General features: G+C 40.5%; 1 protein-coding gene across 1 annotated transcript in view; it reads left to right on the forward strand.

Moving 5' to 3' along the window:
- Window positions 1-209: 209 nt before the first annotated feature.
- Zfyve1 (zinc finger FYVE-type containing 1) overlaps window positions 210-15756 on the forward strand; it is a 60442-nt gene continuing 44895 nt past the window's right edge. Inside the window, exons 1-2 of the mRNA XM_027931506.2 lie at window positions 210-426; window positions 1768-2687. Of these exons, the coding sequence (XP_027787307.1) occupies window positions 2205-2687 (483 nt within the window). The 5' untranslated portion in view covers window positions 210-426; window positions 1768-2204. The remainder of the gene's footprint in view (window positions 427-1767; window positions 2688-15756) is intronic.

The raw sequence follows: 15756 nt of genomic DNA on the forward strand, positions 1-15756 counted from the left end.
TGCTCGATGGCCTGCCTTCACCGCCCGCTTGTAAGAGCCGCGCTTTTATCTGGGAGTTGTAGTCACCTGGAATCTGCACTTCCGGGATATGGGGACAGAGGATGTATCCTGAGAACTACAACTCCTAGGAGGCGGTGCGTGCCCTCCTGCCCCCACTACCGGCGTCGGGCTCCGCCCCCCGCCGCTCCTCCCTCCGGGGCTTCAAGGCTCACGCCTTCCTGTTAGTCTGGGCTGGGAGAAGTTCACTCCGATCAGCTGATTCCAACTGACAACAGGAGAGGAGGAAGCCCGGGAGGCAACCTAGGAGGAGTGGGGGTGGAGATGGTGATGAGGATGGATCCACCGGTGCCCTGAGGAACAGCCGCCACCCCCACCGGCGTCCCACGGCCCCCAGACACCGCCTCGCCGAGGCCGAGCTTCTCCGTGGTGGGATCCCCGGGCCACCGCTGGCAGGGCGGGGAGGGCACGGCCCTGCACCGGGCAAGCGGTCGTCCTGGGGCTCCGGCTGCCCCCGGGAGGAAGGGGGGCCGGGTGCGGCTCGAGTGGGGGTGGGGTGGCATAAACAATGGATTCGGCTCCGGGCTGTGCCGGCGTGGGGGGGATTTTGGGGGCCTTCTTTGTTCTTCGGCTCGGCTCCTACCCCTCGGGTTGTGGTAGTGTTGTCCGGGAGGAAGGAAGGGTGAGGAATCCCGGGTTGGGGAGAGGCGTCGAGGTGGGGGCCCGAATGGGCAGATTGTTTGCTTGGCCTGGCGGGGATGAGGTGTTCTTTGAAGGATGATTTTATGCTTTTTACATTTGTGACAAGTTTTGATTTTCGTTTCCGTTTTGGGAGCAGCCTGGGCAGGACTAGAGGTTAGGGTGTAAATAATGTCCCCTAGTCACTCCCTTCGCCTTCCTTGTTTATCTAAAAATAAGATTGATAGATTGATTACCATGGGAGAGGAGTGAATATCTGTAAGGAAGACTTCACTCTTGGTTGGGGCTTTGGAATGGGGGTTAGGGCTAGGGGGGATTCGGAATGTAATTGTAGAAGTTACTAAAGCCTCTTTCCTGCCCCGGTTACCTTTTTTTTTGAAGTTATTTTTAAGTTAGTTTTTGAATGACCACGAGAAAAAATTGTTTTGACTCACTATTGGCCTGTCTTTGCCGGAGGCCATAGTGCAGGAATCCTACTTCCTGTTGCTCCCTCTTTCTTTTCTTTTCTTTTTTTTTCCCCCCAGTTTCAGAAAGAAGGGACAAAAGGAAGTTCAATGATTGTTATTGTTTTTGAACTTGAAATAGTGATTGTTATTTCTAAGCATCTGTCTATAGAGTTGAAACAGTACAGTTACAAGGATAACCAGATCTGCCCAGAACTTTGATGGGTCTAAATTTTATTTTTTTCTTTAGTTTTTTTTTTACAGATCTCTTTCCCCACCTCCTAACTGTGAGGTGCAGATGGGGGTGCAGAGGACAGTTTGCTTAGTGATTTTGATTCTAATTGTAATAATTAAATGAACAGAGTGTATCAGTCTGGGGAATAGAACAGCAAAGTCTTTAAATGCCCTGAGCCTAGAATTGATGTTTGTTTTTAAAAGGAGGAGCCTTACCTATGATTTTGGGAAGAAATTCTAGTATCAGAAAAAACCAGTATAAGTTTTACCAGCAAGAATGAGAGTTCTGTCCGTAATTTTTGTTTAGTATTTAATCAGAGTCTTTTTGTTTGTTTGTTTAAGGTGCACTTCTGTTTTTTAGATGAGTGTAATCCTTTTTCTTCCTCTATTGTAGGCATCTCCTGAAATATCGACTTGAGGTTGAATTATATTGAAAAGCTTCTGACCACTTAATTTCATTACAAAAACTTTGTGGCTGAGGCACAAGAGATGAGCCCATGTGTGTGAACCCATCACAACTCTGATTGCCATCAAAGACTCTGTCAAATTCATTTGACTGCATCTTTGCCTGCACTTTATGAAGGATGAAATCTTCAAACCAAATCAATGTTGCTGCTGTTACAAGAATCTTGGGGGCAGAAAATTTAAAAAAAATCAACCATTTGCAAGTGTGTAAAGAATTATAATAGGACAGGTTTTCTTTTTTTAAGTGAGGTGTTTAGAACCCTGTGGAAATTTTGTGTGGTCTTCAGACTCAAAGTCTTTGTTTTGCTTCTTGGAAAAGCTCAGTGACTATTATATGGTGGGTGTGCTTCCTTACCAGTCTGAGTTATGAGTGCCCAGACTTCCCCAGCAGAGAAAGGCCTGAATCCTGGGCTGATGTGCCAGGAAAGTTATGCTTGTAGCGGGACTGATGAAGCTGTCTTTGAGTGTGACGAGTGCTGCAGTTTGCAGTGTCTCCGCTGTGAGGAGGAGCTCCATCGGCAGGAACGCCTTCGAAACCATGAGCGGATAAGACTCAAAGCTGGCCATGTCCCTTACTGTGACCCCTGCAAAGGCCCCAGTGGGCATTCTCCAGGTGTTAGGCAGAGGGCAGCCGTGAGGTGCCAGACCTGTAAAATCAACTTGTGTCTGGAGTGCCAGAAGAGGACTCATTCTGGGGGTAACAGGAGGAGACACCCTATTACTGTGTACCATGTTAGTAAGGTCCTGGAGTCCCTGGAGGGGGAAGAGATGGATGAGGAGACCAAGAGGAAGAAGATGACTGAGAAGGTTGTGAGTTTCCTCCTAGTAGATGAAAATGAAGAGATTCAGGTAAGCACTTGTGCATGGTGGGATTCACATGGCCTTGGAGCAGATAGAAGGTAGCTCTCTTTTTTGTTGTTGTTACTGGGGATTCACCCAAGAGGTGTTTTACCATTGAACTATACCCACGGTTCTTTTTGTTATTTACTTATTTATTTTAATTTTTTTTTTTTGTATTGGGGATTGAACTCAGGGGCACTGAGCCACATCTCCAGCCCTATTTTTTTTTTTAGTTGGACACAATACCTTCATTTTATTTATTTATTTTTACGTGGCACTGAGCTAGGCGAGCGCGCTACCGCTGAGCCACAATCCTAGCACCCCACAACCCTATTTTGTATCTATTTTGTATTTTATTTAGAGACAAGGTCTCATTGATTTGCTTAGTGCCTTGCCATTGCTGAGGCTGGCTTTGAACTAGTGATCCTCCTATCTTAGCCTCCTGAGGCACTGGGATTGCAGGTGTGTGCCACTGTGTCTGGCTTGTTTTTTATTCTGAGACACGGTCTTGCTGAGTTTTTTTTTTTTTTTTAATGTTTATTCTTAAGTTTTAGGTGGACACAATATCTTTATTTTACATTTATGTGGTGCTGAGGATCCAACCCAGTGCCTTGTGCATGCTAGGCAAGCACTCTACCACTGAGCCACAACCTCAGCCCTCTTGCTGAGTTTTTCCTGAAATGCTGAGGACGTCCTTGAATTTGAGATCTACCTACCTTAGCCTACCAAGCCCAACAGGAGCTTACGTTTTAATCATTAAAAGCCAACACCTCTGAGGGCTTAGAGTCAGATTTAGTTACCAACATCATGAGCTGGGGATAAGTTACTTGTTTGAGTTACTTAGTTTCTTCATCTATAAAATGGGAATAGTGCCTAGTCATTGGGCTTCTGTGAGGATGAAATGAGACTCTAAAGTGTGTTGCATTCTAAATGCTCAGTATATGCCAGCTGTTAGTATTATTATAATAATATAATTATTATTATAATCCCACTTGGGCATGGTGGGATTCACATGGCCTTGGAGCAGATATGTTCTTAGAACTGTTTTAAAACAGCTTTCTGAAAGAGAATACTCGGCAAGTTGTGTGTAAATGTCTGTGATAAAGGACTGTGCATATCCAGGGAAAGAAATACTAACCGGGTCCATGGTAGCATTAAGTAATTAGGTATGAACTTACTGTGTTGATGTAAAGAGAGAGAGCTTCAAAAAGTACCTTTTAGGACTAGGGATGTAGCTCAGTGGGAGTCTTTACCTAGCATGCACAAGGCCCTGGGCTTGATTCTCCAGCACTATTCCGCCAAGCTCCTAAGCTCCCAGAAAGAGAAAAGTATCTTTTATAAGGACAGTATTCTCTCCACATAGCCTCTTTTTGTTTTCATGTAGAGACTTCTCTCTTACTGTGGCAAAATATCAAGTCCGAGTAATTTATAAATATTAAAGATTCTTTTTTTTAAAAAAATATTTTTTGTCAATGGACCTTTATTTTATTTATTTATATGTGGTGCTGAGGATTGAACCCAGGGCCTCACACATGCTAGGCAAGTGATCTACCACTGAGCCACACCCCCAGACCCCGATTAAAGATTCTTTTAGCTCACAGTTCTGAGGCTGGGAAGTTCAAGAGCCATGACACTGGCATCAGGTGAGGCCTTCTTGCTGCATCATAACATGGCAGAGGGCATTACAGGATGAGACAGAGCAAGCATGCTACTGCTCAGGGCCCATTAGAGGACCTTAGCTTGATGACTTTGTCTTACCCCAGTTACTTCCCAAAGGCTCCACTTCTAAATACCATGGACATATGAATCTGGAAATTAACTTTCAACTTAAATTTTGGAGGGGACATTTTAATCATAGTAACTTCTGAAGCCAGCGTGGGCATCTAGAATAACTAGAGGATATTTGATTTTAGTTGGGGGGAAGGGTAACACGCCATGGGTGAAGCTAGGAGATGGTAATGTCTGACCAGGGAAGAGGTAAGGTGATGTCTACACATTCAAGTGGGCTTTCAAGGGAAGACTGCTTGAATTCACATACTAGTTTACCATTCACTGGCTGTATAACCATGGGCAAGTTATTTAAGTTCAGCAACTCAGTAGTTTCATGTCAACTTTTATAGGATTACTGAGAGGATTCCAAGAGATTAGGAATGGAAAGGACTTATTACGGGGTCTGGCACACAGTGTCCAATACCAGTTTATTGTCAGTATCCTTGGGGATACAATGGACTTGTGGTCCATTGACTCAATACTTGTATGATGATGATGACTACTCCAGTCTTCGGATGGGAGGATTACATGTGTAAGTTACCATTTACCACTTACCCACTAAATATATTTCATCTCTACTTTTTTCCTTCTTGGATAAGCTGAGGAAGCCTGTACTTTCATTGTCAGCTAAACACTTTGCTAACACAGACTTTTCTTTATTGGTTTGAGAAGAACTAATAGAGTTATGGAAGAGTGACCCAGATCCCATTCAGCCTCCCTTGTCAGCAATAATTATGGATTATGCTCTAATTGAGCGACATTGTGGACTAAATATTTTATAAATGGAGCACTTGGATTTGGATAATTCTTATTGGTGTTGCTATCAATTCTCTTTAATGTCCGTCTTTGGAAAGTCACAGTTTGTATTGTTGGCACTTTCCTAAAGGGAGAGGAAGATTTGAGGTGAGCCAGTAATCTTCATGAATATTGGGTTGGCACTTTTTAAAAAGAATGTGTTTTTGAGAAAGAAAGATGTGTATTATTATTTTTTAACAGTGATTTATGTTCCTTAGAGGATTAGGAAAGTGAAAAGAAATGTAAAGAGGAATCCAACTATCTGAAGATGAATTTGTCCTTTATCTTTGTGTGTTTGTGTGTGTGTGTGTGTGTGTGTGTTATTGTGTCATGTATATAATGAGTGTTGGTAAAAAGACTTTTGCTTTTTCTCTCTCCATAAATATTGACCAGTTCCCAGGAAATAATAATTTATTAATTGCAAGCAATACTGGTTGGAACTAATGGATTAGACACAGAATTTGTTCATTTTAGGTGAATATTCATTTTCCAGAATCCTAAGTAGAAAAATCTTAAGGAGAAAATATCTGGTTCAGTTTTCTGATAGGTGACTGTCCAACACAATGAGAAAGGTCATTGTTTGATACAAGTCCAGATAATAAATTCCTGGAGAATAAGAGAATTTTTTTTTTCTCTGTACAGTGTTACAATGGTAAGCACATCATCAGAGCATAAATTCTTGATTAGTGTGTGATGTCATATCTCAACTGAAGTTTTTCAAAATGGGTACCACACATATAACTAGTAAAAGACCAAAATAATATAACAGAACATATAATGAAAAGATTGCCTTCCTACTTTGTACACTTGTTTTTTAAAAAAGAGCAATCACTGTTAATTGTTAACTGCATGCCCATATAGATTTTTTCATGTATAATTATAAATATATTTATTTTTCCTTTTTAAGCAAAAATGCAACTTAATGTGTGTGCTGTTCTGTACTCCCCAATACCCCCACCTTGCACTTGCGTGCTCTGATGCTGGAGATGGAACCCAGGGGTGTTCTACCCTGGACTACATCCCAACCCTATTTATTTATTTATTTGAGACTGGTTCTCACTAAATTGCCCAGGCTGGCCTTGAACTCCTGCCTCAGCTTCATGGATAGCTGGGATTATAGGCGTGTGTTACTATGCTTGGCTGTTCTTGCCTTTTTTCCATTAAAGGATATCTTGTGGGACTTTTCATACCAGAACTTTGAGGTCTGTCTCATTATTTAAAGGATGCCTAGTATTTATTTGAATTGCCTTTCTGTAATATAGTCTATTAACCCGTTATGTCCCATCATCCTATATAGAATTGAAAACTTGGGGGCTGGGGTTGTGGCTTAGTGTTGGAGCGCTTGCCTGGCATGTGTGAGGCCCTGGGTTTGATCCTCAGTTCCACATAAAAATAAGTAAATAAATAGAATTGAAAACTTGGGACTGAATCTGTGTATTACTGGATATTTGATTTATTACAAATAAGGATGTGATGAATATCCTGTATTTGTATTTAGAAATAGAATCTTTTGTTGAATGATATGTGAAATTTAAATATTAGATATTTCCGAGTTTATGAACCTCCCTGCCCCTCAGTCCTGGTGATTGAAATGAGGGGTGCTCTACTACTAAGCTACATCCCAAAACTCTTTTTTAATTTTGAGAAAGGGTCTTGCTAAGTTTCCAAAGCTGGCCTTGAACTTGTCATTCTCCTGCTTCAGCTTCCCAAGTAGCTGGATTATAGTTGTGCACTACCATGCTTAGTTTGAAATTCATTTTCTTAATCTGGAGTACTACTATGAATATCCCCTCATTTCTGGTCTTTTCTCATATAATAGCTAAAATTACTTTGCTGTATGGAACTATTCTTTGTACTTGTATGAGATCATTTAATCCTAATGATAACTGTTTTTATTTTATTTATTATTTTCACATTGTTTTTGTAACAAGTCATCACAAATCTAGTGCATTAAAACTGCACAAATTTATTCTAGTTCTGGAGGTCAGAAATCCTAAAACAGATTGGTAAAGTTATATTCCTTCTAGAAGCTGCAGGGCAGAATCTATGCCCTTGTCTTTTCTAGCTTCAAGAGTCTGCTTGCATTCCTTGGTTCGTGGCCCTGTCATCCCATTTCAAAGCCAGCAGTATAACATTTCTTTTAACCCCTCTCTATGCCTCTCTGTTTCCATTGTCACATTTCCTCTCCTGGCTGCTTCTTATAGAGATCCTTGTGATGACATTATACCCACAAAGATGATCTACCATAATCTCCTGATCTCAAGGTCCTTAACTCAATCACATCTCAAAGTTCCCTTTGCCACATAAAGTGACATATTTACAGATTCCAAGGATTAGGATGTGAATAGCACTGGGGAGAAGCCAGTGTTCAGTCTACCACACCCTAGGAAGTAGATTGTGTTTCAGAGATGAGGACATTGAAGCACAGAGTCAAGTAACTTGCCAAGATCAAGTTACAGTAAGTGGCAAAGGATTTGAACACAGGCATCCTGGCTTTAAACAACAACAACAAAAAATTATAGTTGTAGATGGACAGAATACCTTTATTTTATTTGTTTATTTTTATGTGGTGCTGAGGATTGAACCTAGTGCCTCACACAAGCTGGGCAAGGGCTCTGCCACTGAGCCCCAGCCCCAGCCCTAAAATCCTAGCTTTTAACTATTATACTTCTGCTGTCTTTGACTGAATCATACAGACTTTCCAATTAAACTTTATTATTATGGTCAACAGTACCAGTTTACCAATTCCTCATTGTGGTTGTGAGGATCAAAGGAAACATAATTCTACATATAGGTAAGAGACAATGTTATATACATTGGCGTATCCCTTCCTCTTAGCACTGAGGACTCAGAATTAGGCCCTGTTTCCTTTTTTGTTTTTTCCTTTTTTGTTTCTGTCCATTTATGGGTTTTGATAATTTTCAGTTTAATTCATAGGGATCATTTTAGCACTTTGTAGGCTGCTACTGTCATGTGGTTTCCTCAAATTCTGTGGCCTAGAGTTTCCTAACATTTGTTGCTTGTAATTCAAGAATTACTCAGCTTCTTTTGGAAAATCTAAGAAGATTAATTTTTTTTTTTTTCAGAAGGGAAAATATTATTCTTTCCTTATCATTTGAGTGTGTGCTTCAGTGGTAAATTTGAAGAGAGACTGACTTTGGATGTCAGAAGTCAGAAGTCACTTATCATTCTTAAATTGACACAATTGGCCTACTAGCCAAAGACATTGATTCATTCATTACATTTTTTATGTTATATGCCAGGCACTTACTAGGTTCCAGGAACATAAGATTAATAGTGAAGGCCCATGCCTTCATATAGTTTACCATTTATGTGGTGAAAGCAGATTTCACACATATAAACACATAAAAAGTGCAGAGTGTGTAGTTTAGTGGTAGAGGCACATAAACACAATCCCCAGTACCACTACCACCACCACCACCACCACAACAACAACAACAACAAAACAACAACAAAAACATAAAAAGATGGTTCAAATGTAGTAAGTATTATTAAGAAAGAGTGAGTTGGAAGCCTTTTTTGAAGGGTGGTCAGATAAGGTGTTATTGTAGAGGTGATTTTTAAGCAGAGACCTGTTACTAATTTGGGAAGTCCAGGTGAAAGGGACTGGGGAAAAAATTGAAGGTGATAGCATGCTTGAGGTGTAGAAAGAATGCCATTGTGGCTGGAGTGAGCTGTCAGAGAGTGATAAGGAAAGAGGTGTAGAGGTAATCAGGTGCCAGATACAGGAGGCCTTGCAGGCCATGGAAAGAAGTGTGAATTTAATTTTAAGGGTGATAAGAGGCCTGAAACTGAGTTATACAAAGAAGTCATCTAACCTGGTAGAAGTTTTTAAGAGCTGGCTCTTAAGTTTATTGTGTAGACTAGATTGTAGTGATTGTAGAGAGATGAGGGAAAGCAGAGAGACCACAATAGGAACCTGTTGCAGAAGGTGAAATGGATTTGGAGTTAGATGGGGAAGATAGAGAGTAATGAATCTGGGACAAAGTATGGAAGTGAAAAACAGAAATGCTGATACATTGGGAGGAGGAGTGAGGGAGTAAGAGAATTCAGTAGTGGATCCTAGGCATTTGGCTTGTGCAAATGCCACCCACTTAATACTCCAGATTTTATTGACTTAAATTGATAAAATGAAGTACCTGATTTATACAATAGAGAGCTAAATTAATCTCATTTGGTGTTATCTAAAATAGTGGTTCTCAACCAGGAGTGATTTTGCCTTTGGCAATGTTTGGAGACATTTTTGTGTCATAACCGGGGTTAGGAGTTATATGCCACTGGCTAGTGGGTAGATTACAGGATGTTGCTAAATATCTTACATAGAGCATAGGCTAGCCCCGTCACAAAAAGAATTATCTGTTATAAAATGTCAGTAGTGCTGAGATTGAGAAACTGATATAACAGATGAAGATTCAATCTAATAGGTGATCTGGATCATAATGAAGTGGAAAATATATCAGAGATAGCCAAGTGCAGTGGTGCATGCCTGTGATCCCAGTGGCTAAGGAAGCTGGAGCAGGAGGATTGCAAATTTGAGGCTAGCCTCAGCAATTTAGCAAGGCCCTAAGCAACTTAACAAGACCCTGTCTCAAAAGAAAAAATAAAAAGGGCTGGGGATATGGCCCAGTGATTAAGTGCCCCTGGGTTCAATCCCCAGTATCTAAAAATAAAAAATTTAAGAAGGAGATATATATGATAAAAAACATGTATGTATATTTGTATATGTGTGTGTATGTTTATATATATGTGATGATATGTATGTGTATCAGGGACAAAATATTTAATCAAACATCAGCTTTCCTTCTTTGTGTTCTGTTTACTCCTCAGAAATAATCTGGTGAAATCAATGTTCCTATTTGGCATATTTTGTTACCTCTGTAGTTGAAATGATTAGTCTTTCTGGGTTGCATTCATTGATTTTTCTAGGCCTCAGTGGAACAGTAGTAGGAAAACCAAAAGGACTTAAAGATTTAGAGCCTGTAATAAATAAATAATCCACACTGACAAGTCTTCTATAATCCCCTGGAGCCAGAGGGAACACCCTTAGCTAGATAGAAGAATAAAGTTTCTAGCAATTAGGATTCTTAGTGGAGGAAGAGGATAGTATTTTCCTATCTGTTGGGTCTCAAGGAAGTCAGACATCTTGTTTTGTCAGAATATTTACCAGTCAAGAGGAATAAAGGTGAAACACTAAATGGGGTTTTCCTCCTCCTTTATTCTGGTATTTAAAAAAAAAAAAAATCCCACACAGGTTTTTCCTTTTTTGTTTAATACCACCCTATTCTCCTCTTGATCTGTTCTATAGACTTCCCATGACTGTCCTGTTTTTAAGAGAGCAGAGCAGAGAAACTTTACCTCTTTTGTCTTGGGAGACTGGGACAGCAATTGGGCCCAGGGGCTTTTTGTGGCAAAAAGTCTTCTGCAGTTAAGCCCTCATGCCAACCATGCAGGCTCATGAGGAAACCCAGTGACTCAGGAGAGGCTGACCAAGTGTCCACCTGGACCAGGCCCTCCTGGACTCAGAAGTAGTCTTGTGTTCTCTTTGAAATGGGAGTCCAAGATGAGAGTCTTCTCCTCCCTTCAGCCAAGTCATTGGTCATCTTATTGAGACCGTTCCTTTAAGAAGACCCATCACGTTGCTTGGCTGCTTCACTTGTTTACAGTCCCAGAATAGTGCTGCCCAAAATACTGGGACTTTTTTTTTTTTTTTTTTTTTAATTGGCTAAAAGAGACATTATTCTAGTGGGATTCAGAAATGGAAAATAGCAGAGTGTGTTTTCTTACTGTATGGGAATTCTCTACCACAAACTGACTGTGCTGGTCTGCCACAGTTCTGTGCCACATCTGTCTTAGTCTCATGTGCTGTTGGCCTCTTTGGTCCTGTCCTCCCTCTGGTTCCTGGTCCAGGGTAGCTTCTTGGGGCTTGTTCTATCCCGGCCGCCGTCTGTTTCAGTGAGGCTGGCAGAAACCCCACAGGACTCCATCTTGGTCAACAGATTATGAACCAGAGGAATCATAATTTTCTCCAATATTGAATTTTCCCATTTTTCATTTCAAATGGCCAGAGCCAAGTTTAAAAAAAAAAAAGTAACGAAAACTGTAGATCTGCTTTAGTCAAAATAATAAGCAATAGTTGGATGAGTAGCCAAGTGTTCCTCCCCCACTCTCGCCTTTCACTCAAAACTCAAGTAAAAGCCCCCTTTGTTTAGTGATGGTGATAGAGGGGAGGCATTAAATGGGATTACTGGGAAACACAGGGTTGAGGATGACTCAGACAAACAGAAAGATGAAAGAGCCCCTATTATGTGCCCTCAGTTTCTGCTTAGCATCTTGTGAGCTTTCTGAGCCTTGGGCTCATTCAGTTATCACAGATTCCTGTCATTTAACCTGGGTGACTATTTTGTTTAGTACCAGGATGTTTAAAATTTGACCTATATAAGCCATTGAAACCACTGTGAGTCAGCTTTTTAGGGAACTTGTCTTTAACTATTTTAAATTACCTCCAGTTTATGTGCTTCTCTTTTTTTCTTTATCTGTAGTTCCTTGAAGTGATTGATTTTTTTTTAATTAATTGGGCAACTATTTATCTTTTCAAGCTTAGGTTAATATAGGTAGATTTCATATTAAGTTGGTTAAAAAATTTTTTTTAATTGTAGATGGACACACCCCCACCCCAATCAGGGATTTCAGAGGTGCTCTACCACTGAGCTATATCCTCAGTCTTTTTAATTTTTGAAACAGGGTCTCACCAAGTTGCTAAGGCTGGCCTTGAATTTCTTTCTTTCTTTCTTTTTTTTTAAGTTTATTTTTTAGTTGTAGGTGGACACAGTACCTTCATTTTATTTTTATATGGTGCTGAGGATTGAACCCAGTGCCTCACGCATGCTAGGCAAGCTATCTACCTCTGACCCACAACCCTAGCCCATGGCCTTGAATTTCTGATCCTCCTGCCTTAACCTCCTGAGTAGTTGGGATTACAGGTGTGCACCATTGCCTCTGGCATATTGGGCACATTTGATTGGTGATGGGAAATCAGAGGAAAACTAGTAGAGAGATCATGAAAAAGGGAAGGAAAACAAGGATATAAAAATTATAGGCATGAAGAATTAGAAGGTCTTATGGGAAGAGACACATAGGGGACTTTTGGAGGCAGGAAAGGGTGGCTGCTCTCTTGGAGGATGTTTTTGTTCATTGTGTCCCTCTTTTCAAGGCTTTTGCCAGCAATTAAGAGGCTCTATTTGACTGGTTTATGTGATCAGCCTGGTGGTGGCTGGGATTCTTGGGCAGAGATATGTTCCAGCCATATATAAGCCCCTGACCTCTGTTTTGACTTTGCTGTAGGATAATTTGGCTTTCTGATAGCTCCTGAAATTGTTACCAAAAGCTCAGTCCTTGTCCCCAGTGCTAATCCAATAGTGAGGATACCATTTTGAGAAAAAGGAAAAAGTTTTATTGCTTTGCTAGCAAAGAGGAAACACAGGGGACTCCTGTTCTAGAGGCTGTGATTCTCCCCATCAGCATTAACAGGGAACTTTTAAAGAGGTGATTCAAAGGCTGTATTCCATGTATTCTCTGTTGGCCTTGTGATTCACTTGCTAATTTGGGAGATAGTCATTTCTGAGATCTTCTGGTACCTTCCCAAAGTCTAGATTACTTGTTCCTATGGCAGGTGTGTACAAGGACAGATAAATTTACCTAAAATGGGGAAGAAAGGTAATCCTTTTTCCCCTGAGATTAGGGAGGGGTAGAGATTAGGGAGGAGCAGGGAGAGAGGAAGAGGAAGAAACATATCCATTTAAAAAATAAATTGCAGTGGCAGAGAAGCAAGGGATAAAGTAGACCACTGTTACAAAATTATTTCTTCCCTTCCCCATCTTGAGAAGATTATTACTGTCTTTGAGAGAGCTTGATTCTACATTGTAGAATCCTTAAAAAGAATGACAGGGTCATATCCTGGGACAGACGCACCATTTTTAAATTAAGGGAAAACATGACCCTGAGCAACCCAGCAGTGAAAGAATATTCTAGAAATTCTCTACTTTCCACCTCAGTCATGACTGTCTTGAGTATACCATTACATGGCTAAAATGTTCCGTAATCTTTTTTTTTTTTTTTAATTAAAAATTTTTTTTTGGTAGTTGTAGATGGACAGAATGAATGCCTTTATTTATTTGTTTATTTTTATATGTTGCTAAGGATGGAACCCAGTGCCTCACACATGCTAGGCAAGCGCTCTGCCATTGAGCTACAGGCCCCGTAATCTCTTATAATCTTTTCTTTCAAGGAGCTTAATTCACCTTACATGTATCATTCAATAATAGCCATGAGCATTTATAGAATTATCAATTGCGTGTTGTAATAGTTGGGGTAATCTCTCTGAAAAAGTTATGAAAATAGCCTTTTTTTTCTTTTCTCCTCTCAGTGATGGGAATGGAACCCAGGGCCTCACACATGCTATGCAAGTGCTCTATTACCAAGCTACACCCTTCCAGCCCTTAAAAAATATTTTAAAATGAAAACTCATCAAGATGAAGCCAGTCTAGGGAGGGATGGTAGAGGCCATCATTCCCTGGAAAACCCAGCTATCTTGTTTGTCTCTGAGTAGAGATTATTTGAGGATACTGCCCCCCACTCCTAGCCTTTCAGGTCCTGGTGACTGTGGGTTTAATTTGTAGTTGATAGGTCCCTTGTTTTTCTCCCATGTCTCAATAAATTCTGTTACTCAGATCTGGCTTATTTGACAACCTTCCCCCTTTCCTCCTTTCCTTTTTCTCCTCCCCTCCCATATCTTCCCCTTGCTCTTACCCCAACACCTCTGTCAAGAATTAAGAAATTATAGGGCTGGGGATGTGGCTCAAGTGGTAGCGCGCTCACCTGGCATGCGTGCGGCCCGGGTTCGATCCTCAGCACCACATACAAACAAAGATGTTGTGTCTGCCGAAAACTAAAAAATAAATATTGAAAAAATTCTCTCTCTTTAAAAAAAAAAATAAAGACATTATATCTGCCAATTTCAGGGGAAAACATTTCTATAGCTAAATATGAATGATTTTAAGCTAAGGTACTGTTTTTCATTGTGACATATCTTTTTCTCCCATTACCATACAAAATTGAATTTCTAACACTTTTTAAAAGGGCTGCCTTAAACATTTTGGCTTTAAATTGCTTTTTTCCTTGACCACCATATTTAAAAGAACAATTCTTTTTTTTTTTTTTTTTTTAAATTTTTTTTTTTTTTTTTTTTTTTTAATATTTATTTTTTAGTTATCGGCGGGCACAACATCTTTGTTTGTATGTGGTGCTGAGGATCGAACCCGGGCCGCACGCATGCCAGGCGAGCGCGCTACCGCTTGAGCCACATCCCCAGCCCTAAAAGAACAATTCTTATCCCCACCTTGTACTTCTAGTAGTTTTTTTTTTTTTTTTTGAATCCGGGATTGAACTCAGGGGCACTTGACCACTGAGCCACATCCCCAGTCTATTTTATATTTTATTTAGAGGCAGTGTCTTACTGAGTTGCTTAGTGCCTCACTTTTGCTGAGCTGGCTTTGAACTCACAATCCTCCTGCCTCAGCCTCCAGAGCCGTTGGGATTACAGATGTGCACCACCATGCCCAGCTGTACTTCATATCATGTCACCATTTGGCATAACATGCATTTTTAAGAATAACTTTTGAGGGCTGGGGATGTGGCTCAAGCGGTAGCACGCTCGCCTGGCATGCGTGCGGCCCGGGTTCGATCCTCAGCACCATATACAAAACCAAGATGTTGTGTCTGCCAAAAACTAAAAAATAAATATTAAAATTCTCTCTCTCTCTCTCTCTCTCTTTAAAAAAAAAAAAAGAATAACTTTTGAGGTATAATTTATCCATGATATAATGCACACATTTTAAGTATACAGTTTTTATGAATTTTCACAACTAAATACACCTGTAACCACCATACTGAAGACATGGTATTTACCACATAAAAGGTTCCCTTGGGCCTCTAGGAAATCATTCCCCAGCAATCACTGATTTGCTTGCTATCACTATAGATTAGAGATTTGACTCTCCTAGAATTTTATGTAAAAGAATCATGTAGTATTATTTTGAGTCTGGCTTTTTTTGTGTGTGTGTATGTGGTGCTGGGGATTGAACCCAGGGCCTTGTGCATGTCATGCAAGCACTCTACCAACTGAGCTATATCCCAGCCCTTAAGTCTGGCTGATTTTACTCAGTGTGGTGTGTGATGGTTTTTTCTTTTTTTGGTTGGGGTGGCAGTACTGGCTGTTCATCCCAGGGTCTTGTAGAAGTTGAGAAACACATAAAGAAGGAGCTATACCATTCTATTGCCCTTCTTATTTTGAGAAAGGCTCTCATTAAGTTGCTTAGGCTAGCCTTGAACTTGCAGTTCTGTTTCACTTCCCGAGTAGTTTGGGATTACAGGCATATGCCACCACATCTGGCTACTCACTGTATTTTTGTGTTTTGGAGTTTCAGCCGTGTTTTTG

This window comes from Marmota flaviventris, chromosome 2, assembly GCF_047511675.1.
Source record: "Marmota flaviventris isolate mMarFla1 chromosome 2, mMarFla1.hap1, whole genome shotgun sequence".
NCBI lineage: Eukaryota > Metazoa > Chordata > Mammalia > Rodentia > Sciuridae > Marmota > Marmota flaviventris.